Here is a 26,287-nt window from a genome sequence, read left to right on the forward strand (position 1 = left end):
AGAAGATTTAAGCATTTGAAGATCAGAAAAGTTAAAGCCATTGTGCACCTGAAAGAAAAAAGTAAGTTAGTAGTTTTGGGGGGTAAAACCTCATCTCTGCCTCATTATCCCCAAACTGGGGATGGGAAACTATCATATATCTTCCTTGCAATGGGCGTTACGAGGATTAATTCATGAAGGTGGCGTGTGATGATGAAAATGCTATGTAAGCGCCAAGTACTTCACACAGAGTTGAGCAAGTTATCCATTTCTGAGAGCATATCCCTTTAACAATGCAAGTCTCTTCTTCTGACTTTGGTCTTGGTACTCCTTTAGGGCTCCCAGGGATTACCAGCAGCTATTTCCATACAAGGAGCACCTATGTGAGGGAAGGGGAAGGGGGAAGGAAACGTGCACTTAGCTCAGAATTGGAGGTGGTGCTGAGACACAGAATTGGGATCTGCATTTCAACCCTCCCCAGCTCAGGTGTGTTTGGAGGGAAAGTCTTGGTTTTGCCCATTGTGGAGGTTGAGGGCAAAACGCAAACGTTGATCTAAACTCCTATCAAGTTCAAAGTGTTCAAATCTTGGGCTTTTGATTGGAGACAGTTCTAATTAAAATTTATCTTAAAGGAGTCGGTAGGTGGAAAAAAAGATCAAGGATTCCAGGAGCTCCTGAAGAATCAGCCCCTGAACCACTAGCTAAGATGCAGGTAAGGTTCTGGGACACATTTCATTCTAACAATAACATAAGAACATACGAATGGCCATACTGGGTCAGACCAAAGGTCCATCCAGCCCAGTATCCTGTCTACTGACAGTGACCAATGCCAGGTGCCCCAGAGGGAGTGAACCTAACAGGTAATGATCAAGTGATCTCTCTCCTGCCGTCCAGCACCACCCTCTGACAAACAGAGGCTAGGGACACCATTCCTTTCCCATCCTGGCTAATTTCCCATCCTGGCTAACATGACTCAGTAATCAAGGACATACAGAAAACCAACACTTCCCAGACTGCTGATGGCGTTTGGCCTTTCCTCTGAGGCCTCACAATGTAAGCAAGGCACCAGGGAATCCTGGTTCACACAGATTGCAAGTTCAAATTGAAATCTTGGTTTAGCAGTGTAGCTTTTTTGCCTTATTTCTAAATAAACATGAACATAGAGCAATATTTAAAGACACCAACACATTAAAACGCTGGATGTCAGCATGTGGCTATGGTTCTCTCCAAATGTGGAACTTTGTGAGAGCCAAGTCAGGCATCAAATCCCAAATGGACAGCTGTTCTTCTAGAGTTTGTTATGTGCACTGCCTTGGAATGCTCTCTCCCGCCTTAAAAATGCCCTCTTCATTGGTCCCCCGTCTTGGCTTTGTACACTGCATACAAGTATGGGGCCCTATGGAACAGTGTTAAGAACGGAGAAGGCTGTTTAGAAGAATACATTGAAGGGAGCAGCTATTTACACAGTAATTCAGTGCTAGCAGCTTTTCACTCCTAACTACATGGAATTATCATGAGAAAGTAGGCCAGAGGTGTTATCCTTACTACCCCCCTGATGAATGGGTTATTCTCAACCTCCTTGCCCCAGCAAAAGCCAGACAGGCATTATGAAGGAAGTAACAGATTCAGTAGAACCATGATAATAGTAACTACACTAGTATTTTCTATCAGAGTCGGGCAACCTAGACTGAACCAAAGATACAAGCTCTTCCAAATTCCTGGAGGAGTTCAAATCCTGCTCAGGCCTCTATGGAACCAGCAATGTGGTCTTCAAAAATGGGACAATGATCAAGGTAGATGTGACATTTATTCTTTAACAATGGCCCTAGTTTTTCCTTGTCACTCCTGTGTCTCCTTTAACATATGATTATTGAGGTACTGCCTCTAGACCCCGATCAGAGTTCCATTGTGCTAGAAACTGCACAAACAAGTAAAACACAGACTGTCCCTGCCCCTGAGAACTCACAGTCTAGGACTATGACAAGACACAGCACAGGGTGGGGACAGGACAAGCTAACTAAGTATGAGAGTATTTGCAAAACTCAGTAGTCAGTGGCATTCAGTTGCTAAAAACATGCCTATTTTAAGCTCTGGGCACCTGTACAAGAACACACCCCAAAATGTTATTAATTTAAGGGTTACATTGTTCAGAACTGCCTAATTTAGGGGCGTCAGTCCCACTGACTTTCAATTAGCCTTAGGCACCAAAGTCACTTCTGAAAGTTACCTTAAATAATCATCAGCCAGAGGCTCTTCTGCACCCTCCAAGCCTCAGGGTCCCCATCTCTAGTCTATTTACAGACTCCTTAAATGGGTCTTGCTAGGTATCTCTTAAATCAAGCGGAGGAAATATCTGTCCACATCCTAAAAGCCACTCTCAGCTCAAGTAAGACCGGGCACTGAAAACAACGACTTATCGACCTGGAGGTGCTTTGACATCTGGGGCAGAGCAAGGAACTGAGCCCCCTCTACCTTGTCCCAGGCCAGAGCCTTAGCTACCAAATCATTCAGCATCTGCTATACTGTTCCCCTCTCTATGCAGGGCTTCAACTTCAAAAGGCATCAATCTTCACCCTCCTCCCCTCAAAATCTGAGCTTTAAAAGCAGCCCCAGCCCCTCCCCATTGCTCCTTTCATCCCTGCCTGCTCAAAGGACTCTGCAGTCTGTCAAGTCGGTCTCATAACAGCTCCTTTTGTCAAGGCCTCGCCCACCTCTTGTAGTTCCGGTTCAGATGTGTAGTGGAAATGATATTTAGAGTTTCAAGGGTTGCAAGCAAGAGTTAAATATATTTTTGTTGACCTTTAACTACCTGGAGTGCCTAGAAGCCAAGAAACAGAAGCATGCAAAGTAAGTGGCCTTCCCCCAACAATGCATTAAGAGGGGATGCAAATGATCAGCAGCCTGGCAGTGTGTGTTCCAACGGCTCCCCAGGTTCAAAGTGCTCCCCAGACCCAAGGGCTGGCAGATCGCGGCTTTCACAGCTGTTCCAGTTACCAGGCTAAGATGAATTTTAAAAAGTCTCTTGTGTTCGGCCCATGAGCAATTTACTGTGATACTTTCAAGAGCGTCTTTGTTGCATTTCTGTGTAGGACAAGAACTGCATGAGACAGGGCTTGGATTCCAACCCCTGCATTTAAAAGAAGTGCACGCTTCGACCCAACCTGCTTTCACAGTCTATCCAAAACCGTCTGTGCTTCCAGCACTGACTGGGAGTCGGAAGGTCTGGGGATTATTCCCAGATGTAACACAAGCTTCCTGAATAGCCAGAGACAAGTCACTCAGCACCCAATTTTCAGAAATGCTGAACACCCAGCAACAGTCATGAACTTCAGCTGGGACCGTGAGAGATCAGAACATCTGAAAAAAAAAGAATCAAGGCCCTTTAACCTCTTTGTGACTTAATGTCTCTGCCTGTAAAACAACGCTGCTTACTTAACTAGCAAGGGTGTTGGGAGGATTAATTCTTTACCAGTGTAGCACACCAAGATCCTCTGATGGAGGCATATTCTAGTTTATGCAAGTTAAGCACCATACATGCTTGCAAAACCCTCTTATAATTGATGAGACAGGAGCTAATATGGATGGGACAGATCTGTTAGGTTATTGTATGGTTTGGTCTTCCACCTTTGTAATTTGTTTTGAAGTCAGTGGAAATGTAACAGAAAGGGATTTGGTTCGGTAGTTGGTGTGTATACACAACACTTAAATACAGCTCAGATGCTATACAAGTGCCTGGATAGATATGAGAGACTCCAATCAACCTGCCTAGCAACAGAGTGTGACCTTTATGCTTCAGGTTTTACCATTCCAGACTAGGAGGCAGAAGAAGCAAAGAAATACCTGAAAGTCACTCGTCAGACAGCAAGCTTCTCGCTGCTCTAATTAAGAGATACAGTGTCCCTCCTCCAGCAACAGCATTGTCGGTGTGTTTCCAACCTCGTTAGGAAGCAGTAGGACACTTCTGCTGTAGATCAGGTTTGAGGCAAATTCATGCCAAGATTGTGCGCAGTCATCCATCATTTCTGATGGAAAGTGAAATTGTCTCCCCTCATTCCCATTTTTTAAAAAGCTACAGATTCATAATCCAAAATATGCTGTGTGTGTGTCACTCTTCCATTTATGATGCATAGCTCCCAGCTCCTCTGTAGTAGGGCTGTGTCTGGGGTCAGGGAACAAACTGAATGGGGCTTGGGGCAGGGCTGCATTTGAAATTTAGTTATCTAGAGGGGGTTTGCAAGTACACACCGGGAGACTTTCCTTACTTTTAGCCACCTTAGCCCAGCATTACTTACGTCAGGCAGGTGTGGGGTATCACGCTGAAGATCCCCAACGCCAAACTACAGTCATACAGTTTGCTTGGGGAAAACTCACTGGGATTGGAATACATGGAGTAGTTTAACAAGACTCTTAATATTCTCCCCTTGAAAACTCATTTACAAAAACCCTTGGAAGTCCAGAACCGAAACCGGTTTCCTTTCACTTGTGATCCCTCCAGTGCAGGTGGGTTTTGTTCATTAAGAAACAAAAGAAAGAAAAATATAGCAGGCCCAGACTTTGGGCCTACCAACCGCTTTGGGCCCTTTGAGGCAAACTGAAGTGCCCAGAACATTCACGTGCATGTTAATCCCGAGAATACTATTCCAGGTCATTAGTCCATTGCAGAGCTAGTGTACAAAAGCCATTGAGGGTGCTCTACTTAGGGCGCCTGGCTCGTGTTTGCCAGTTTCTGTAGCAGCAGCTAATTTTGCCACTAGTGGAGGGAAAAAATACATGGAGACAGCACCTTCACTTCTGCCCTCTTCTCAGGCAACAGCAGCCCACTGACTGCAATCCACTTACATGCAATACGTGTACAGGTGTAGTGTCAGAGGGACACCGCCAAAGGCGTTCAGCAGGACTATGAATCACCCTGGATTGTTGCCCAATTTGTAGTTCTGCCATTAGAGACTCTAGCAGTGAAGTTTCTCTTTAATTGGGTGTTAAAAATAAGGAAAGGGGAGGGAAATAGTTACTGACAATCTATTGTCTGCAAACCAACACACATGCACTGGGAGAGACAAACCAATAGTTAAGGAAATAGGATTTTAATTAAGCTGTGCAGCAGAAGTTGCTGTAGACCAGCACTGTGCTGGAATCCTTGAAGTAATGTCGTACAGTTGTGGAAACTATCAAGGATGGTTCAATTTGTTACAACCTCTAAGGCCTAACAATATTGTGACCCTTTAAATTCCCCTTCCAGACAGACTGGAAGGTGGCATATCAGAAGTGAAGCAGACATACCAAAATTAGTTTTTCCTGACCTAGTTTGTCATCCTCATTCCACTGCTTTAAAAAAACCCCATCAAGGATGTTTGCTCTCACAATGCCATCATTCTCCTGTCTCTATCCTGGGGCCTGGCCTACAGCCAAATTTAACAAAATGGTTAGGAGACAAAAGGTAGAGGTGTCATTTTTCTTACAACTATGACAACCCCATTCAATAATGCACTATTTCCACTGGTCTGTATGGGACTGGTGATAACAGGAGACCAGAAAAAATAGATAGCCCACCTTTCCTTTCATAGAAAGACCGTAGTAAGTTTGAACAGAGTAGAAAAGAAATACAAAGCAGCAGCATGGACAAGGAAGTTCACACGCTCAGTGCCTTTGTGTAAATGGCTTTTTAATCCTGTATTAAAACTTTGCCATCAGGAATTTAAAACATTTGACAGCTACAAAATCCAGATCTTGAAAGTCACCAGGGATTGCTGTATGGGGCCTATTGTTAAAATTCCCTCATTCTCAGACACAAACTAGAAGTCAAAGGAGAGAAAAATCTGCCATTAATGGGTCTCAGCACTGACCTGAACAGACTACTGTGGGAAATGAGGGGGTAGGTCAGCCTGATGCCAAGCATATCCTTGGTCTCTCTTCAGAGATGCCCAGCATGATGGCCGCCATCTTGGTTCACACAGCAGGGACTGAACTCAGGACCTCCAGAGCTAATAGCAGGAGATGCTACAGTTTGAGCTAGACAGCCAAGGCATCCCTGCTGGTGGCTGGAGCCTTAACAGACTCGCATCCTCGGTGGATCAGGCACAAAGCGGGGACCAGAAACACACACTCACCAGTGGCCCATCGTGAGGATGGTTTGACAATGTAGACAACAGTCAACTCAGATGTGCACAGACTCTAAAATCATTCCATGGAGACCACCAAAATAGTAACAGCTTACAGAACTCTACACCAGTCTGGCCCAGACTGGTAGGGGTCTCATAACCGACCCCACTATGTAAAATTCACACCTGAATGTTGTCACTAAATGTGGACTACAAAGGCCTTCACGTTCAAAACAACCTTATGATATGACTCCATTGTAAACTAACTTCACGCTACAAAACAACAAAGCCTCTAGGCAAGACATTTATGTAGGCTGGTGGAGATGACCTAGAAGACGTCAGCTTCCAGAGCTGTCAATCAGGTACCTCACAAAAGCATTAAGCACCTGATCCAACTTCCTCTGAAGTCAACGAGTCATTGAAGTCAATGGGCTTGGATCGGGACCTATATTTACAGAGATAGTCTATTCAGGATGGAGTCAGTAACAAATGGAGACACAACCTATCCTGGAGATTACCCGAACCACCCACCTCTGCCTAGAAAAGATCACACAGGCAGAACAGCTACGATTACTGTACATAACCAAATGTTCGACAAAGCAGTTCCCATAGACTAGGCCTAGAAATCGATGAATGACAAAGCACTGTCCACACCAAAAACCTTCTAGCTAATAAAACAGTCACTGAGAGGTTGTCACTTTATTGGCCATGAAGTATAGTTTTTGGAAACTTTTCCTATTGATACAGTTTCTCTTACAGGACAAATACAGTTCCATAGTCACCCCAGAGGGCTGAAGGTAGCCCTGCTAACAGGAATACTTCCGCTCATGTGTGGAAAGGAATCTTATGGAGATGGATCATGCAGCCAACACCCCATCCGCTCCAACAGACAAATCCAGATGCAAAGGACCTCCTGGCTTGGGAGCTTTTCCTCTGGCTGCGAAGGCTCCTGCCTCTAACAACAGATGCAGAATGCGCTGCTTACCCTGGCCTCCCAAGCTATCTGGAGACAGCTGCTGAGTAAAGATAGCCAGGGATATATCGGCCATCTGTTATGAATGAGATTCGCATGGAGGGCCCACTGACTGCACCAACAAAAAGAGAAGACTACAATATAGTTCAGAGCCCAGCCTGAGGGTTACTAAATGGGTGTGGGGAAAGATAACGTTTGATACAAGCTGAACTTAAAAACAAAAAACCACCACCTAATGTTACCCGCCACCCTACCCCCCCCCCCCCCCGGCTCTCTGCAGGGACCCTGTGGATGGGCCCTGCACCACACCGCACCCTTTTCTTTTGTTGGTGTAATCAGTGGACCCTGGTGCCCTGGCTGCCTCTGGAACACAGTGGGTATGTCTACATTGCAAATAAACACCCATGGCTGGCCCGTGTCAGGCTGTGAAAGTGCCGTGCAGATGCAAGGGGGGCAGGGTCACAGAGCTCAGGCTCCAGCCCGAGCGTCTACACTGCAGTATTACAGCCCTGCAGCCCCACGAGCCCAAGTCACCTGACATGGGGTTTAACCGTAGCGTAGACAAACCCATAGTCTTTTCATCTCTCTCATTCCACTCAGCAGCTGGCTCAGTGTCAGGCAGATCGTGGGAGTGGATTCTAGATCTGTGGATAGAGAAAGGAACCCCCACTTAGCAGGTCCTGTCCCTTTGCTGCCTGAAAAGCCTGCAGCTAGTATGTAGGTCCCTGTTGCCAGCTGGATGGATTTGGGGGATGGAACCTGGCAGCAGCACCTGCTACATCCTTAGACAGGAGGGAATGTCTCTAAATGGTTAAACCTCGCTCCTCCCACCTTCTGAGCTCGGACGGAATAGACTACCCTCTAAAAAGGGGAGGGAAGGTTGGTATTGTGGAAGGATTGCTCTGTCTTGATGCAAGCATTTGGACTGAAGCAAGATAAGAGACAATAGCCACGTTGATCTGAATAGCAGGAGCACTTATCAATAACCGCCTTTCTCTAAGTAGCTGTAAAATAAACACAGCTGGAAAACATTCACATGACTTTTGGCCTAACATGCGGCAACACCATGGAGAGTGTCCCCATGCTATTCCGTTGGTCCACATGGCTCCCACCCACACCTGGTTCCTACCATGCACCTCCTTCATTTCCCTGGCAGTAAAGAATTGAGGAATATTTTTAGACAAGCTATTGGGAAGGCAAACATTCATTTAGATGCAAAACAAACAAACGTGGGGGGGGGGGGGGACGACGAACCGGAGAAAGCACTAAGTTAATGTTAACTGGTTTACAAGAATGTAACATTCTCTCTGCACAGATATATGGTAACACGGCAGTGCCACTGCACCCACATACAGCTTTAAAGACATATCAACAGGGGCAAGTTTCAGGAAGGACCTTTGTGACCCAGGCCCTGCAGCTCGAGTGGACCAGCAATGCACCACCAAGCATGCAGCAGGCGGTCTGGCTGCCACCTGCTTCTGGCAGAAGTCCTACACTGGGAGGAGGAGACACACCCATATCACCTCATATACTCCAGGAAGCAAAAGAGTTTATGTGGGGGGTTGAAAGCAGAGAGCAGCTGGGAGTCACATAACAGACTCCACTCGCCATCCTGGAGCGCATTTTCCAGTGTTTTGGTGGATCCAGGCCCAGCATACTCCAAATTAGCCCTAATTAAGACCTACACTAGCCAACTAGAAAAGCCTTCGCCCGACCAAGGTACAAGAGTTCGGATCCAAACTTCAGGGGTATCCAGATCCAGAGCTTTGGTTTGCAAAAGAATCAGGGCATTAAACCAAATACCTCAGTGCCAGATCTTATTGGGTTGTGAGAGACCTGCAACCACCCACAAAGAGGGGTTGTGCTTCTGTAACCCACACACCTTCTGGGTGTGGCGTTCCGTCCCATCAAGTGGCACCAAGACCACTTAGAGAGAGTTAAAATGAGTCTGTTCTATAGCCTTAGCTAAGAGGCAGTTGGCTTTTAGCTCATGCGGTAGAGGCTCATACACTAAGCTCCAGAGGTCCCAGGTTCAATCCCACCCACCAACGACCGGGATCTGTTGGCATTACACTTCCATGCTGACTCTTGGCCACACTTTGCCCGCATGTTCCCATCTCCCTCAGTGACAGCTGGACCCAGAACACTTCTTGGCGGAAGGAAGATCCTGAAGCATGGAGGTGATCAGAAAAAGGAACGGTGCCACCTCCACTTGCCCCTGCAGATCTCAGGGAACCCATGTCGATGGGCTTCTGTGGGATCAGCAGGAGTATAAAGCAGTGGTGTCCCTTCCACATACCATGTACCCTCTGCTTGCGAAATCGATGGGACAATGTGACCCGAAATCAATAGGAAAAACAATTCTCAAGTTTCTAAGTGGATTTCATGAAAAGAAGGAAAGTGCTCCACATATAAATAACTCCCTAGGCAGCTCTCCTCAGTGTCTGGTTGCACGTTGGTTGAAAACCCCTCAAGATAAATAGCGTAAAGTCCATTTAATTATTATTCACAAGACGACATAATAACCAGCTTAGCCAAATGAAAGCAACACCATTCTGGTTTCCTGGTGGCCCCCCAACCAGATGAAACCTCAGTTCACCTGAAGGAGACCATCCATCATCTTCTGACCAACACAAGTCTTCCAAAATGTAGCCATCCCTTCAAACAAGAGTCTCGCCTTCTTCAGGCCCTAGTAGCCTGTAAGGGTATATCTACCCTGCAATGTAAGCCCAGGAGTTAGTAGAACTCGAGTTAGCAGACCCCAGATTTGTTAACATAGGGCTTGAGCGTCTACACTCATTTGCAACCCCAGTTTAGGAATTGTTGAACCCTGGGTCCCAACCAGGGGCTCCAGCATCTACACTGCACCATGCAGACCTGAGTCCAACCACCCACTAGCACCCTCCCAATATGTGGCCACTCTAGTCCTTTGTTGGTAGTGCAATGTGGGAAAACTTGACTGTCCACCAAACTTGATTGTCCAGAGGACAAAGAAAACTGGCACGTGGGATACTTTCGATGGACTCTCACAGCACAAGTCCAGTGGTGCTGTGTCTACACTGCAAAGCAATAGGGCTTGAACGCTGGGTCCCGGCTGGACTCAGGCTCAGGCCCTCTTCCTCCAGGGTGTCTGGGGTCCGAGCTGTGGGTTAGCGCAATTTGTGTTTAGATGGAAGGGGGGTTAGACCTGAGCCTGAGTTTGAACCCTGGGCTCACATTGCGCTGAAGACCTTGAAGAGACACTCAGCCCCTGGCCTGACAGAAGTTTTAAGCAGCACTTCTAACAAATTCCTGAGATTTCAAGCCCTGGGTAAACCTTGTTCAGTGATTGAAGACTTCATGTCAGTCACTCAAAAAGAGCCCCAAACATTAAAACAAGACTCTCCCTCAGAGCAAGCGCCTAAAGCAACCACTGGAAGCTGCATCGGAGACACTTCTATGACACAAACCACAGGAACAAAAAAAAAAAAAAAACCAGCGTAATGTGTCGCAGCAAGAACCCACAGACCAAGTGGCAAACTTTGACAGGATGCCGCAGTCCTGCCGAGATGTAGATGACATTAAGTTACTGCTTACAGGAGAAAACATGGGTCCGAGTGTGTTCAAGACTCCCACTTCCTGGGACAGTGGCTTCTTATAGGAGCTACGTTTCATCATGTCAGGGGCTTGCTGAGATGCCAACTGTACCAGTTGGTGCCCTCAGCTGGCCAGTTATTAGAGTGGCACTAATGTCCGAGAGCATGTGGTATGATCATTGCAGCTGCTGTGAAAGGGCAGGAAGTTTGTCTAAGGAAAAAGTAGCAGCACCCTGAACCAGCTGGGACTTTCCAATGCTCTGATATTAGGGTGGGAAAGGGAGTTGTCTGTTAGCTAATAAAAACAGATGTTTCTTAATATGGTGCATTCAATATTTGTAAAAAGAAATCTGTCCCGTTCAAACCAAGCAATGTGTAGATTGAAATCCCTGTGTTAGAGCAAAATTTTCAAAACAGTGATGCTAAAAACCAGAAAATCTAATTTGCTTTTCTCTATTTATTCCGTATTTCCTTTCTGGATATCACTCAGGTTATAGAGATCGAGCCCACTCCTCTCCACCTGGAGCAGTGATTCACGCTGGGGCAACGTGTGTAAAATGCTACCAAGTCAGACTGGTACTATTTGGCACTGGCGTAAGTGCCTACGCAAGACACAGGGCACTGGGTAATCAGGTGGTGAGACTACACTTGTCAGTTTCTCCTTCTGGTTCTCCTGCACTAGCACAATACTGAATCCTTGCCATTGCAAACATCCTGAAGGTATATTTAAATCCAAACAAAGAGCTGTTTTCCTCAAAGGTTTGGTTTTAGATCTCATAAGCACAGTTCTGTTAATAGGCTCTGTAAAAAATTTTTTGACTTAAATGGCAAATCCTAAACCTTGGGCCTAAACTAATTTAATCTAATCAATCATAGACGTTTGGGGAAGATTTTCAAAGGCACTACTGGGAGTAATTTGCCCAACTCCTACTGAACTGTCAATGAGAATTGGTTGACTAACTGGCCTTTGTAAATTTCCCTTTTTATGCCTATTTACTACATCCCTAGTTTTCAAATGTCCGTTTCTGGAAATCAAATGTACTTCATGTCATTGCGAAATACGGATTATAACAGAGAAACAAGATTCTCCCTTAGAACAAGTCTGGGCCTTGTATACGAGAAAACTGAGAGTCAGAAGCCAGAGAGAAGCAGAGCCTTAAACGTCCATCAGTTTAACAGCAAGGAATGGGAGAGAAGAAATAACTTGTCTCAATGTTCCTTTGCTGGCTGCTGCTGTGTTACAAGATACATCATGTGCCGACTAGATTTTCACAGGAAAACACATTCGGACCAGCCTGAAAAAGCCTCCAGTCAGTACGATTCCCCACTTGTTGGTGACGTGTACGTTAAGAAGGGATTAGAGACTCTACACATTGGCGCTACATCTTTTTGTCTCTGCGTACATGCCGCTTCACCTCTCAATACCTGCAGTGTGATTTCTCATCTCACCAGCAGCCCCCACTTGCCACCATCTGGGAATACAAAGATGGACTGGAACAGGCAGGAAAGTTTTCCTTTCTTGTAGATGTAAGATGCTTTGCTAAATAGGATCTATAATGGCTTTAAATTCAGGGTCTTTCGTTCCGTACAAGTGATACTTAATGTCTAGTTGATTACTAAGATGCTAGCTCAGGTGACGTAATTCCTCCTGTTGTCCTAATGCTAATTTCTTTTCTTTACACGGCAGCTAGATGCTCAAACAGTCCAGACACAACATTTCAAGCATGAGTGGCTTAGAGGATAATGCATGGACTGGGATTCAGGAGACCTGGGTTCTTTTTCCAGCTCTGCCACTAGCACTCTGTGACTCAGTTTCTCCCATCTGTAAAATAAGGATAATGTTTGTGACCTGCTTGGTTAATTTGTGAGCTGGATACTTGATCCACTGGCCAAATCTCCTCAGAAGCCCCAAACAAAAATAAACGAGACACCAAATCTGTGTCTACCCAGCCTTTTTACAGGGTCCCACTTCTCCCTCAAGGGCTGTCCGTCTTCTCCCTTCTCCAGGGAGTAACAAGCACTTTGTTCTCCATAGGCCACATCTTCCTTTTCCAAACCCTTCCTCTTGGGTGTAAGGATTTTACCCCACCACCATTAGGTGACACCATAGATGAGCTGGTGGGGTGGGGGTGGGGGTCTTCTCTCCCCTCTTGTCTCCATCCCTGAGACTCTAATACCATATAGGCTACTGGCTGCCCTCCAAACTCCCCTGCTCTTCCCATTCAGACTAAATGTTTTTACAGTCCAATCACGAAGATTTCATAGTGCAAGTTGTCATAATGGAAATGCTGACACAGCCTAAACACCAGCAGCACGAACAGCACCTCAACAGTAACTGGAGCTTCACTGTCCAATTCAAAACACAACCACACTCCAGTTTCCGATTACTCTTTGGAGACATCCCTTAATCTCCCTCGTTACAGGCTGAGTAATGCTGCCTTTTCTAGAAGGAAGCTACAGAGACTATTAATTCTCCCTGTCACCAGCTCATGTGAGACATGGCGTCATGTGAGGAAAACACAGGTAGAAGGCCCAGCCACGGGACTATAAGAACATGGTGAGTAAAATAGTGATCATAATTTCAAAATTGCAAGAAGGCCACTCCATCTAAAAAAAAATATCACCTCACTATTCAGAGGGTTATAATTAGTGGAAACATTTGCCAGAGTTTTCCTTGGCCTTTAGAAGAGTGTGGACATCTGGGAGACCTTTTATTTATTTATTTATTTTTGTTGGTTCCACAAGATTATAAAAAACAGTTACCTATGCACCAGTTAAACCCCTCTGAATACAGAAAAGATGATTCACTAGACTCTCAGACCTTCCTCCACAAGACTATGGAATCTTCACCAGGTTTTCACAATTAAGCCCGACCCAATCTTCAGTCAACAGGGTATTTCCCGCATGTGGAAGGAGAGGGTGGCCATGCATAGCAGGGATTCCCGCCATTAACATCCACAACCGAGGCACAGAGAAGATTGTTTGGCCATCCAGATATGCCTGCATGAGACACCCAACTCACAAGGCGATATGCCAACTTCACTTCGGGACAGAATAAGAGAAGGGTTTAGATGGGCCTGAATGACCTCAGAAGTGTCACCTCTCAGGCAAAGCCTGTTTTTTTAGTGATTTCAAATGGCATACTGGAGTCCTGTGTCCTGAGACACCAATGTCAAAAAGTAATTCCTCAAGAGCAAAAGACCCAATGTTAGCTGGCATCTGAGGCTGCCAAGCACAGCGGTGGCTTTGCGGCTGGTGATACAGGACTCGGCCAACACCATAAAGGATGCCAGAGCAATGCAGCAGGTCCCTGTAGTGCATGAGGATAAGCCCAAGGACAACAAGATCACACAAAACCATTTTCAAGTCAAAAGGATAGAGACTATATGGAGGGAATCACACACAAGATGTGGGCAAGCTGCCAAAGCTGCACACTTGGCCAATCTCCTTCTAGCAAAGGACACCATTCAAACACCCACACTAATTTTAGCCTTTGATCCCACTGACTATGAGGCATTGCTGCCTGACAAGCAGGCTCCAGAAGAAGAGAATGAGGTCATTCTTTGCTGGCTTTGTTCCTTTCTGTGTCTGGCATTGGATATCTGATCATCTAGCCCAATGGCCTTCTCTCATGCATCCTTTCATCCGGCTGCACCATGGTCTGTTCAATGTGCATGAGTCCCGCAAGGAAGTTTGGTCCTGCAGGGCCATCGGGAGGGCTGATGCCGCTCAGCTCTTTGTCTCCTCTTCATTCGATACAGGTGGTGGAAGTTCCTTGCTTTTCCAGAAACCAATGCGAGGTGCAGTTTTTCGGCCAAGCCTTTGTGGTAGTGTGGGGAACTGAGGCGGGGTCTCTTTTCCAATTCCTAGTTAGTGGGCGATGTTTGTGTAACGCTGACAGACCCTGGTCATAGGCAGGTGGGATCAAACCTGGGACCTCTGGAGCTTAGTGCATGAGCTAAAAGCCAACTGGCTGTTAGCTAAGGCTGTAGAGCAAACTCATTAATCTCTCTCTCTCTAAGTGGTCTCGATGCCACTAGATGGGACAGAACACCACACCCAGGAGGTGTGTGGGGTACATTTGCTTTCCCTGGGATGTGCCTGATGCTGCAGTGATGGACACACCGAATTACTGAAAATATTAATAACCCCCTTACTTAAGTAGGTCCCCTGTGGGAGTAACAGCATGATTAGGTGTATGTCCTGAATGCAATTAGTAATTGCATCTATATAGCAACCCTTCTCTTTGCAATAAAGGACAAGATCATCTGAAGAAGTGGGTTTTTTTTACCCACGAAAGCTTATGCCCAAATAAATCTGTTAGTCTTTAAGGTGCCACCAGACTCCTCATTGTTTTTGTGGATACAGACTAACACGGCTACCCCCTGATATTTATCAAGATCATTAGCGTCTACGCAGACCGGACGGGTACAGGACATTGGGGTAGCTGTGTTAGGGCAACTTTGCACTTTGTTACCGGCACAAGCTGCCCTGAAGCCAGCAGAGCTGTTCACAAGGAAATCACGCCAGCACAGTGAAATCTTCAGGTGACACAACACCTACATCACCACCGCTCCGAGCAGCTGGCACAGGGGACACAACCGTGAGAAACAAGGCACAACCCACGCTTCCCTGTGTCCTAGTGACCCCAGCCACCACCAACAGCCTGCAGGCACCTTTAAACTAGTGCTGGCAGGAAGCAGCCCAGGATGGAGCACTCCCAAGATCAGGCAGACTCAGAGGCACCTTACCACTCCCACTCCTCTCAACTACTCCTTCACCACAGCTGAATATTCATCCCCCCGGTTTCTAAGGTCTCATCACACAGGTCCCCCCATCCAGCAAGTTACATGGATTTCAATTTATTAGCGTCAAACAGAGGAAGCTGAGTTGATCCACACACGGGTGCCGAACCCCTGGTTCTAAGGAGCCTAGTTATTTCCAATCCTGATCCTTATGTTGCTAAGCCATCATTATCTCCAAATCCTTGTCTCTTTAGACTGCTCTTCCCTCCAGCCCTGAGGAGGGACACCCCGTTCCACCCTCTTTAAAAAGAGCCTGGAGACCTCTATTTTCTATATTTCCTATCTGGTGAGGCTTTTAGGATATATCAGCAAATTGGCACCATATGCTATAAACCACACGTTTCACTAGGCACCTCTGTTCGAATTGCATTGGACAAAGGTAAAAGGGTAACAGCACAAAAGGTCTATCCATGGCTTAAGCACAGAGACACAAGCTACGTTTTCTGAAAGCAGCTGGAGCCAGGAAATGGTGGTCAATAAAATGAGTGGTTTTTGGAAAGAGAGGAAAGATAATGAAAGGGATGCTCTCCCCTAGGGGTTTTAAACAGGAGCAAAAATCTATGTGTCTTGAAAGATCATTGAGACAAACTACAGTACTTTCTCCACTGTAAAAGCTCTCTCTGTCTCTCCCCGTCCACGTATTTATATTGCACTCATTATAGTACTTTCTGAGTGCCTCAACACCTCAAAGGCATTTATCCTCAACACTCCTGGAAGGACAGGAAGTGCTGTTATCCCCATTTTACATATAGGGAGCTGGAGCACCGAGATGCTAAGCAACTTGCCCAAGGTCACACAGGAAGTTTGTGACAGGTTGGGACTTGAATCCAGGTCTCCCAAGAGCTAGTGCCCAAAACACCTCTCTCCAAAAGATGGGCTAAGAATCGGTGATCATTCAATGGGAGTAACACACTTTGATTTAGGGCAAACCCAAAATTCAACGTCTCCAACTGTTTATTGCTCCAAGGACAGCTCAGATCTATTCTGCACATGCTCACAAATGAGTATTTTTAAGGCAAAACTCGATAAAACCCGATTCCATCCCCTCCTTGTGCAGAGACCGTCTCGTTGGGATCCCTGGACCATGCTGAGCACATCAATGATAGTTGAGCACATAATAATTGGAACATATTTTTCATTTTATGAGCCCATTCCAATTTAATGAAGTTACGGTTAGACACTCCCCTCAAAGCTCCTAAAAGCCCAACTATGGTCTCCTTATGCATCATTAAATATTCACCTATGTCAAATGTCATGCCAGTAAACCTCTTATTTTATTATTATTCATGATCCAATATCATAAAGCTCTGTGCAAAAAGGACTGAATGCAGCAGTTTTCTGGGGTGAAGGTGGAAAGTGGGTAAATAATGGCGCCAGGGAATAGGCGTCAGTGGCACTGCTGCAGCAAGCCTGATGGAGTTACTCAATGTTATTGTAGAAGAAATCTACTATTACATCAAGCTTTATTTTCACATGCAAAAAAACCACCAAAAATATCCGCTTTGGGTGCAATCACTAACTTACACCCTCTGTGATTTTCTCAACCATTTCCTTGAGTTTACAGGAGTAAGAATTAAAGAAGCCACTGGTGACAGGGGTGGCGGAGAGGAGAAATAATAAAAACAAACAAACCCAATACTACAACAATGCAACTGAAACAAAAGCCACAGAGCAACAGGAAGATTAGCAAAAACTATTTATAGCTTCACAGTAGCGAAGGCCAAAAATACTAAAGTGAGGGAAAAGTATCTTCAGTTTTATGCTTCAGGGAAATAAAAGTGCAAGTAATTGCAGTTGGCTGTTTTCATGGGGAAATAAAAATGAAGCGATCAAGTTTGCTCTCAGAGAAATACAACCAGTCAGAAATGTTCCCATTCCACAAAACAACGTGGGGTGTAGAACCACCACACTCCAATTTCTCCTTTCAAAGACATTTATTTAGGACCCCCCCCCCCCCCCTTCTATCACACCAGAGAGTTAGGGAGAGCAGGAGCTAAACAAAAACGTTTTGAATGTGCTGACAGTGTCAACCCTGCAATGTAACGATTTAAGGAAATGAGAACTGCAGCAATGAACATTTAGAGGCAGGACCAGTAATTGGGGTGCAGGGAGTGCAAATGGAGAACTGCACACACACGAAATCAGGGATCCCACTTCCCCATGGCAACCTCTCCCCCACCCCCAATTCTGCTTCCTTCAGTATCTCTGCATCTCCAAGTCTGCAGCTTTACAGACTGAAAGAGCTCACACCCCGTGACTGTGCAAGACTTTTTTGCAACCATCTCCACATCCTGTACAGGTTTAAGAAACAAGCTTTTCAGGACAGTGGGGCTCTTGGTACAAGACATAGGGTCACCAGACAGCAAGTGTGAAAAATTGGGATGGGGGGGGGGAGGGGAAATAGAGCCTATATAAGAAAAAGTCCCAAATATTGGGACTATCCCTATAAAATCGGGACATCTGGTCACCCTAACAAGACATGCTGCCATGAACTAATCCTATTCCCAACTCCCCCACCTCACCCCCAAAAACCAGGGTCTGAAAAATCCATGCTCATCTGCCTTAAAAAAAAATGCAAGCATTAAACCTTTCCCTTCCCGAGTACTGTACCTGACCCAGCATAACCTCCCCTATGCAGCATCTACCCCATCTCCCAGCAAGGAGAGATGCATGGTGGGTAATGTAGTCCTGCCTAAAAGAGCACTAATACCAAGTGAGGAATGCAGACTATAGCTCCCAGAAGGCATTGCTGGCAGCCTCTACCACCCAGCTGGGGATCTCGTTGCACAGTGATGCAAAAGGCTGGCTGCACCAATGGAGGAGGGCAGGACGAATGTCAACAAACAAGGAGGCCTGCAGGCCACGTGACACACACTGAACCACAGATAAGCAACAAAAACAGCAACCCTGGTGCTGCGTGGTCTGATTGCACCAACTAAAGCTGTCATTCCCAAACAAGAGAGGTTAGGCTGGAAATACACATTCCGACTTCTCCCATGCTAGGATCTAACTGCATATGTACACAAAAGGATTCCAGTCTATTGAGAATCTACTGTCACTAAAAATAATAATAATCATCATGTGTGCAATAAAACCTGTCCCAAAGAACAGTAAGAAGGGAGGGCTGCCTAGCAGAGTTGGTTTTTATAATCAGAGTACCTCAGAATGGTCTCTTAGGATCAGCGCTTGCCTGTTAGAAGCAATCCTTAGAGCTGACCTCTGAGGGAAAAAAGCAACTTTACAGGAAGCAGAAACCTTCTAAAAATAAGTCTACTGCAATTTATAGGATCCACTGAACAAAACACAGCCCACAAAGTCAACCTCACCCCTCTTCTATACCCTATATACGTTCAAATTATTGTAGAACGGGGAATGTGTGTGCACCCTCAGGAAAAAAAAAGGGGGGGGGGCAGGAGTGCCAAAAAGAATTACTGTATTTTTGGGTTTATAATGCCACCATGAGACATTAACATATTCACCATGAATTAAACTTCACTGCACAACATTTAAGGACATTAGCAAAGTAGGTCCCACCTCCCCAGCAATTATATCAGAGTGTTGTGGTCTGGAATACAATTAAACACAAGTGATCTGTTCGGACATGTTAGTACATTTCCCTGTCTTACAAAGGGGAGACTTTTCCTAATATAAGTAGGCTCTAAGTGGAACATCTGTCCAAACATTCTAAGATCTACACTTTTTACCCAACTTCCCCCCACCCTCAAATACTTCAAGTAATCAGATGTATTACCTGGAAGTCATACAAGGCAACGATATTTTCATGTTTCAGTTCCTAGAAAAAACAAGACAGGAATGCTAAACTAGGAATAACAGCATATATGTAACAGAGATTCTGAGAGGAAAAAGTAGTTTCTGCCTTTACCTTAAGTATTTTGATTTCCTTCCCCAGCAGCGTTTGAGATTTTGCAAGGTTTTTCTTGTTAATACACTTTACAGCTACCTCCAGCCCAGGTTTCTGAAAGTTAAATGTGTATGTATAGTTTAAAAGATAAATGTCAATTTCAGTATTAAATGACATTAAGAAACCAGGGTCTCTCCCAGATTACAATTATGTCTGACAAAGGGGTTACAGAGCATTGGTAAAGGGCCCTAATTCACTATCCCAGTACATACCCTGTACTTGTTCAGACTTGCCCTTTGCTGAATTAGACTGGTCAGCTCAAAAAAGAAAAGCCCCAAGGTTTGGGTTTTTCTTATTACAGTACTTTATACTACAGTTATCCTCTTATTTAAGCAATGCAAATAAATGGATTCTGGGAACCAGGGCTTATCCTGAGCTTTAATGATGAAAAATCCACAGATTGATTGTATCCTCTTATTTAACCATAACCGATCCAAAAAAACAAAAACAAAACAAAACCCACAACAGCCCTCCTCTAAAAGCCACACATTTAATAAACACAAATACACTTCAGAAATTGAACTGGTTTGGGGGTAGATTATTTTGATCTATTATGTTTCTATGGGACACCAGAGCACAACCCAATATTGATAGTTCACTGCTGCGTATGTTGCGGACTTTAAAACTCTATTTATTTTGGCCAGCCACAAACAAAGACTTTTTCAAGGGTTCTGCTCATATACATGTCCCTCAATAACATATAATAATGCATATGCATTTACATGGCACCTAGCTACTAACCTGTCTGGGGAGCTTTGTAATAAACAAAACAATACACAGACTAAGATTCGAGACAACAGTACAGAACCATAGGGACAACCAGAGACAAAGGGGGTAAACCCTCCCCAGACAAAAGAGCAAAACCTATTTACCTCTTTGTGTCTCCCTTTGAAAACAACAGCAAAAGCTCCATGTCCGATCAGATCTTTCCTGCTGAACTCAAACTTTCCTACTGTCTCCATGTCTTTATCCTTTTGGATTTCCAGTATATATCCGAGAGAGGGGGTTGGTAGTAAATAATAATATTTGATAGAGTTTAAAAACCAAAATTAATGACAAACAAAAAACAACCCACCCACCCCCCTCCTTAAGAACAATCAGGAGCTGGAGACTTGTTGGAAAAGTAAAGTCTCTCGTCTATCAACCTCTCGGCAGCTAAACATCTGGCTTTTCACTCCCACCTCTTCTTCTTCCATGGGCTGCCTTTTCCTGGAGAAGGGTTGGGGTTTAGTCATTGTTAGAGGCTGGAGAGACGTCTGTTCCCTAACAACAGGCCTTTCCCATCCCCTGCTACCAGCCTAGTGATATCAAGAGGAGTTGTCCTGCCGACTTTGTGCTAAGAACCTCTACCCATGATGAAATCCCAGCCCTTCCCACCCCAAAGCCGCTGATGCAAGTCCACTTTAAAAACAACAAAAAGAATTCCACCTTAAAAAAATCCACCTTAAGAGCAAGTCCACCTTAAAAAAAATTCCACCTTAAGAGCAAGTCCACCTTAAGAGTTGCCTTCCTCCCCCCATTTGTTTGTATACAGGAGCCAGCGGTGCTAGGGTCACCCCTAGAATCGCCCGGCGCCTGGGATCCGATGCTCTGCACGGGTTCTCCGGCTCCTTCTTCGCTGGCCGGGAGCGATCCGGGGAGCAGCCGCCGCTGCCCAGCCTCAGACAAAAGATCTGCGGAGTCCGGAGCGCAGGAGAGGAGAGTCCTAGCTCCGGCAGCCGTGGCGCAGGCGCGGTGAGCACGGTGGGGGAGGTAGAGGGAGATAGATCGGAGACGGCAGCAGCAGCAGCAGCAACCTAAGGCGAAGGGGCTGAGCTGACACATTTAAAGACACAGCCTGTAGCAACCACCAGCTGTGAGTCACCCTGCCCAGGACAGGCGCACAGGGCGCACTCTGGTCCATTCAGTTCTGGGAGTTAGCAGCACATCACCTGAGGAGACATGTGAACAGTGATTCCATGGAACCAGACAATAAAGCCCCTACTAGAGCACACATTCGCCTGGTAACAGGATTTACACTACAGTGATCACCTTGTCACAGGATATTCCATCAATGACTCCAAGTTTTACTGCTTGCAACGGTCAAAACACAGATGAGATTTCCTCTCCCCCCCCCCCCCCGGTGATTTTTGCTATTCGAACCAATTCGTTTATGAAACCAGATTATATATTTCAATCATTCAAAATGGATTAACTCCAGGAAAGTTTTGAAAATTCACACCCCCTCCCAAAAGTTTCAGCCAGCTGTGTCTACTCACTGTGGCAAGGCATACGGGTCTACCCCTCCAGGTCAATTACAGGATATCAGCTCTTAGTTGTCTATAAAACAATCAGACACATATTCCAAACACAATAATAATATCCCATGATTATACCCCACAAACACTTCTTTCAATTTTGATTGTGAAAGGGGATGCAATGTTGTTCCAAGGCCTTGTATGTGGTTTCAGGGATAAAGAAATGTTCCATAAGTAACTGTTTTAAGGATGGTGCATGAAGAGGTCATTGGTCCAGTTAATATTTCATTCTGTCACGACACAAACTGATAACATGATGGTTTCATTGCTCCTGAGGGTAGATTTGTGATATTATGCAAACACTGTTCTCAGAATCCTGTGTCAACATGCAGTCATGTCGTTGAGCACCTTCAACTGCCAATGTAGTCAGTGGAAGTTGAGAACACTCAGTACCTTGGCGCATCAGGCCCTATATATGATTCAAAGGCATTCTTTCTACTGAATTCGACTTCTGATAGACAATTCAGGTGTTTTATTGTATATAAATCACTGGGGAAATGAAAGCATATGCTAAGCCTAGGTTTTAATTTATAACTTGTTTCTGGACATCTAGGAATGTTATAAAATGTTTAATGGGGATTACAAGGGGGACAATAATATTCTTTTAAAGTGTAATCGTGGTAATGATTTGCACTGATACAGCCTTCAAGCCAGAATGTATGTTACAGAGTGATTTCAGGATTGCCAAACCCGAGCATTCAAAATCAGGAGTCAGGCCCCAAAATCATGAGATTGGCTTAATAATAGGGCTGTTGATTAATCGCAGTTAACTCACGCAATTAACTAAAAAAAATTAATCGCGATTAATCACAGTTTTAATCGCACTGTTAAACAATAGAATACCAGTTGAAATTAATTAAATATTTTGGATGTTTTTCTACATTTTTGTATATATTGTATTCTGTGTTGTAACTGAAATCAAAGTGTTTATTTTTTTATTATAAATATTTGCACTGTAAAATGATAAACAAAAGAAATAATATTTTTCAGTTCACCTCATACAAGTACTGTAGTGCAATCTCTTTATCATGAAAGTGCAACTTACAAATGTAGATTTTTTTTTTGTTACATAACTGCACTCAAAAACAAAACAATATTAAACTTCAGAGCCTACAAGTCCACTCAGTCCTACTTCCTGTTCAGCCAATCGCTAAGACAAACAAGTTTGTTTACATTTGCAGGTGATAATGCTGCCCTCTTCTTATTTACAATGTCACCAGAAAGTGAGAAAAGGCATTTGCATGGCACTTTTGTAGCTGGCATTGCACGTTATTTACGTGCCAGATAGGCTAAACATTCGCATGCCCCTTCATACTTTGGCCACCATTCCAGAGGACATGCTTCCATGCTGATGACGCTCGTTAAAAAAATAATATGTTAATTAAATTTGTGACTGAAGTCCTTGGGAGAGAATTGTATGTCCCCTGCTCTGTTTTACCTGTATTCTGCCATATATTTCATGTTATAGCAGTCTCGGATGATGACCCAGCACATGTTCATTTTAAGAACACTTTCACTGCAGATTTGACAAAACACAAAGAAGGTACCAATGTGAGATTTCTAAAGATAACTACAGCACTTGACCCAAGGTTTAAGAATCTGAAGTGTCTTCCAAAATCTGAGGGGGATGAAGTGTGGAGCGTGCTTTTAGAAGTCTTAAAAGAGCAACACTCCAATGCGGAAACTACAGAACCCGAATCACCAAAAGAGAAAATCAACCTTCTGCTGTTGGCATTTGACTCAGATAACTAAAATGAACATGCGTAGGTCCGCATGGCTTTGGACTGTTATTGAGCAGAACAAGTCATCAGCATGGATGCATGTCCCCTGGAATGGTGATTGAAGCATGAAGGGACATATGAATCTTTAGCACATCTGGCACGTAAATATCTTGCGACGCCAGCTACAACAGTGCCATGAGAACGCCTGTTTTCACGTTCAGGTGACATTGTAAACAAGAAGTGGGCAGCATTATCTCCTGCAAATGTAAACAAACTTGTTTGTCTGAGTGATTGGCTGAACAAGAAGTAGGACTGAGTGGACTTGCAGGCTCTAACATTTTACATTGTCTTATTTTTGAATGCAGTTTTTTTGTACATAATTCTACATTTGTAAGTTCAACTTTAATGATAAAGAGATTGCACTACAGTACTTGTATTAGGTGAATTGAAAAATACTGTTTCTTTTGTTTTTTTACAGTGCAAATACTTGTAATCAAAAATAAATATAGAGTGAGCACTGTACACTTTGTATTCTGTGTTATAATTGAAATCAATATATTTGAAAATGTAGAAAACATCCAAAAATATTTAAATAAATGGTATTCTATTATTGTTTAACAGTGAGATTAATCGCAATTAATTTTTTTAATCACCTGACAGCCCTACTTAATAATAATACATTTGGGATTCTTTTTATTTGCTTTCTGGTTTCTGAATCTGTAGAGTGCACTGGGTTCACATTTTTAAGCTCTCCTCTGCCACCATGAGAAACTTACTTGAAAGAAAGCAAGCAACCAAGCACACTGAGATTCTTATCCAATTGCTTGATTCCAGCAGCTAGGGCTTTAAAAGAAAACAACAAATATCATAAAAACAACAAGGAGTCTGGTGGCACCTTAAAGACTAACAGATTTATTTGGGCATAAGCTTTCATGGGTAAAAACCTCACTTCTTCAGATGCATAGAGTGAAAGTTACAGATGCAGGCACATGGAGAGCAGGGAGTTACTTCGCAAGTGGAGAACCAGTGCTGACAGGGCCAATTCAATCAGGGTGGATGTAGTCCACTCCCAATAATAGATGAGGAGGTGTCAATTCCAGGAGAGGAAAAGCTGCTTCTATAATGAGCCAGCCACTCCCAGTCCCTATTCAAGCCCAGATTAATGGTGTTAAATTTGCAAATGAATTTTAGTTCTGCTGTTTCTCTTTGAAGTCTGTTTCTGAAGTTTTTTTGTTCAATGATAGTGACTTTTAAATCTGTAATAGAATGACCAGGGAGATTGAAGTGTTCACTTATTGGCTTTTGTATGTTACCATTCCTGATGTCCGATTTGTGTCCATTTATTCTTTTGCGGAGGGACTGTTCGGTTTGGCCAATGTACATGGCAGAGGGGCATTGCTGGCACATGATGGCATATATAACATTAGTAGATGTGCAGGTGAATGAGCCCTTGATGGTGTGGCTGATGTGGTTGGGTCCTCTGATGGTGTCGCCAGAGTAGATATGGGGACAGAGTAGGCAATGAGGTTTGCTACAGGGCTGGCTCATTACAGAAGCAGCTTTTCCTCTCCTGGAATTGACACCTCCTCATCTATTATTGGGAGTGGACTACATCCACCCTGATTGAATTGGCCCTGTCAACACTGGTTCTCCACTTGCGAAGTAACTCCCGTCTCTCCATGTGCCTGCATCTGTAACTTTCACTCTATGCATCTGAAGAAGTGAGGTTTTTACCCACGAAAGCTTATGCCCAAATAAATCTGTTAGTCTTTAAGGTGCCACCAGACTCCTTGTTGTTTTTGTAGATACAGACTAACACGGCTACCCCCTGGTACTTAACAAATATCATAAGACTCCCAATAAAATTATGAGAGTTGGCAACAATGTGATTTACAGACAATATAGATAGGAATGTCTTCATTTACCACTAAAATGAAACCACCTCTGTTGCAGAACATAACAGCAGTTTAACAATGCACAGAAGCACTATGCAAAAGTTTCAATCAGGAAGTGGAGAATTCTTTATCAATTTGAAACTACATAGAGAATTTTTAAATTACCCAAACTGGAAATTAGTCAGCACATCACAATTAACATGTCTGCTGTTGAAAAAAAAGTATGGTAGGATCTCTAATTACCACAGGTGGTTAGGTCTTTAGTTTTATGGTGCATTGAAAAGACTCATACAGTTACACTACAAAGAAAATTAAGAACCTAATAAAAGTGCTATATATAAAAGGAGACAAGAAATGTTTTAGTGGCTAGAGTAAATCTGTACTGTGTGTGTCCGCTTGTGTCTTTCTTTGCTGGTGCTCTTGAAATAGGTTTAAACTTTAATTGGCCTCTCTTCTCACTCTGGGTTTGATAAATCCTTTCAGAACAAGCTTTTTTAATGCAGCCCAGAGAGAAACCAGCAACATTGATTTTTTGTAGATTCTCAGCAACAGTGGATTTAATTTTAAAACAAGCCTTGGGAATAGGGTGACCAGACAGCAAGTGTGAAAAATCAGGCCAGGGGGTGGGGGGTAATAGGAGCCTATATATGAAAAAGACCCAAAAATCAGGACTGTCCCTATAAAATCGGGACATCTGGTCACCCTACTTGGGAATCATTAAGTTGTTTCCTACCTGATGATAACAGTTTCAATGTATTATCATTTAAATTGTGTTAGCACTCAACCACTGTATGCACACAAATCAAGCCGCAGTCCCTACCCTAAGAGCTTAACATCTATCAAAATTAAATGACCAGCATTTGTCTTCAAAACTTAAGGAAGTGAAGGCTGACCTTAGGAACAGTTGTAAGCAAACTGTCAGGGGGATTTACCATCCCTGAAACTATTGGAACTCAAATTATTGTCTCTTCCTAATACAAATTTGAATCCTAATTTAAATGTTAACAAAGACAGTATTAAAT

At 44.1% G+C, this 26,287-nt stretch overlaps 1 protein-coding gene across 1 annotated transcript in view; it reads right to left on the reverse strand.

Annotated features, from left to right (window-relative positions):
* Positions 1–21,088, reverse strand: part of ULK1 (unc-51 like autophagy activating kinase 1) — a 96,494-nt gene extending 75,406 nt beyond the window's left edge. Inside the window, exons 1-3 of the mRNA XM_065417980.1 lie at positions 20,225–21,088; positions 19,314–19,406; positions 19,182–19,223 (exon numbers count right to left, since the gene is read on the reverse strand). Coding sequence (XP_065274052.1) covers positions 19,182–19,223; positions 19,314–19,406; positions 20,225–20,314 — 225 coding nt within the window. The 5' untranslated portion in view covers positions 20,315–21,088. The remainder of the gene's footprint in view (positions 1–19,181; positions 19,224–19,313; positions 19,407–20,224) is intronic.
* Between the last annotated feature and the right edge of the window lie 5,199 nt (positions 21,089–26,287).

Source organism: Emys orbicularis, chromosome 16 (genome assembly GCF_028017835.1).
Source record: "Emys orbicularis isolate rEmyOrb1 chromosome 16, rEmyOrb1.hap1, whole genome shotgun sequence".
Lineage (NCBI taxonomy): Eukaryota > Metazoa > Chordata > Testudines > Emydidae > Emys > Emys orbicularis.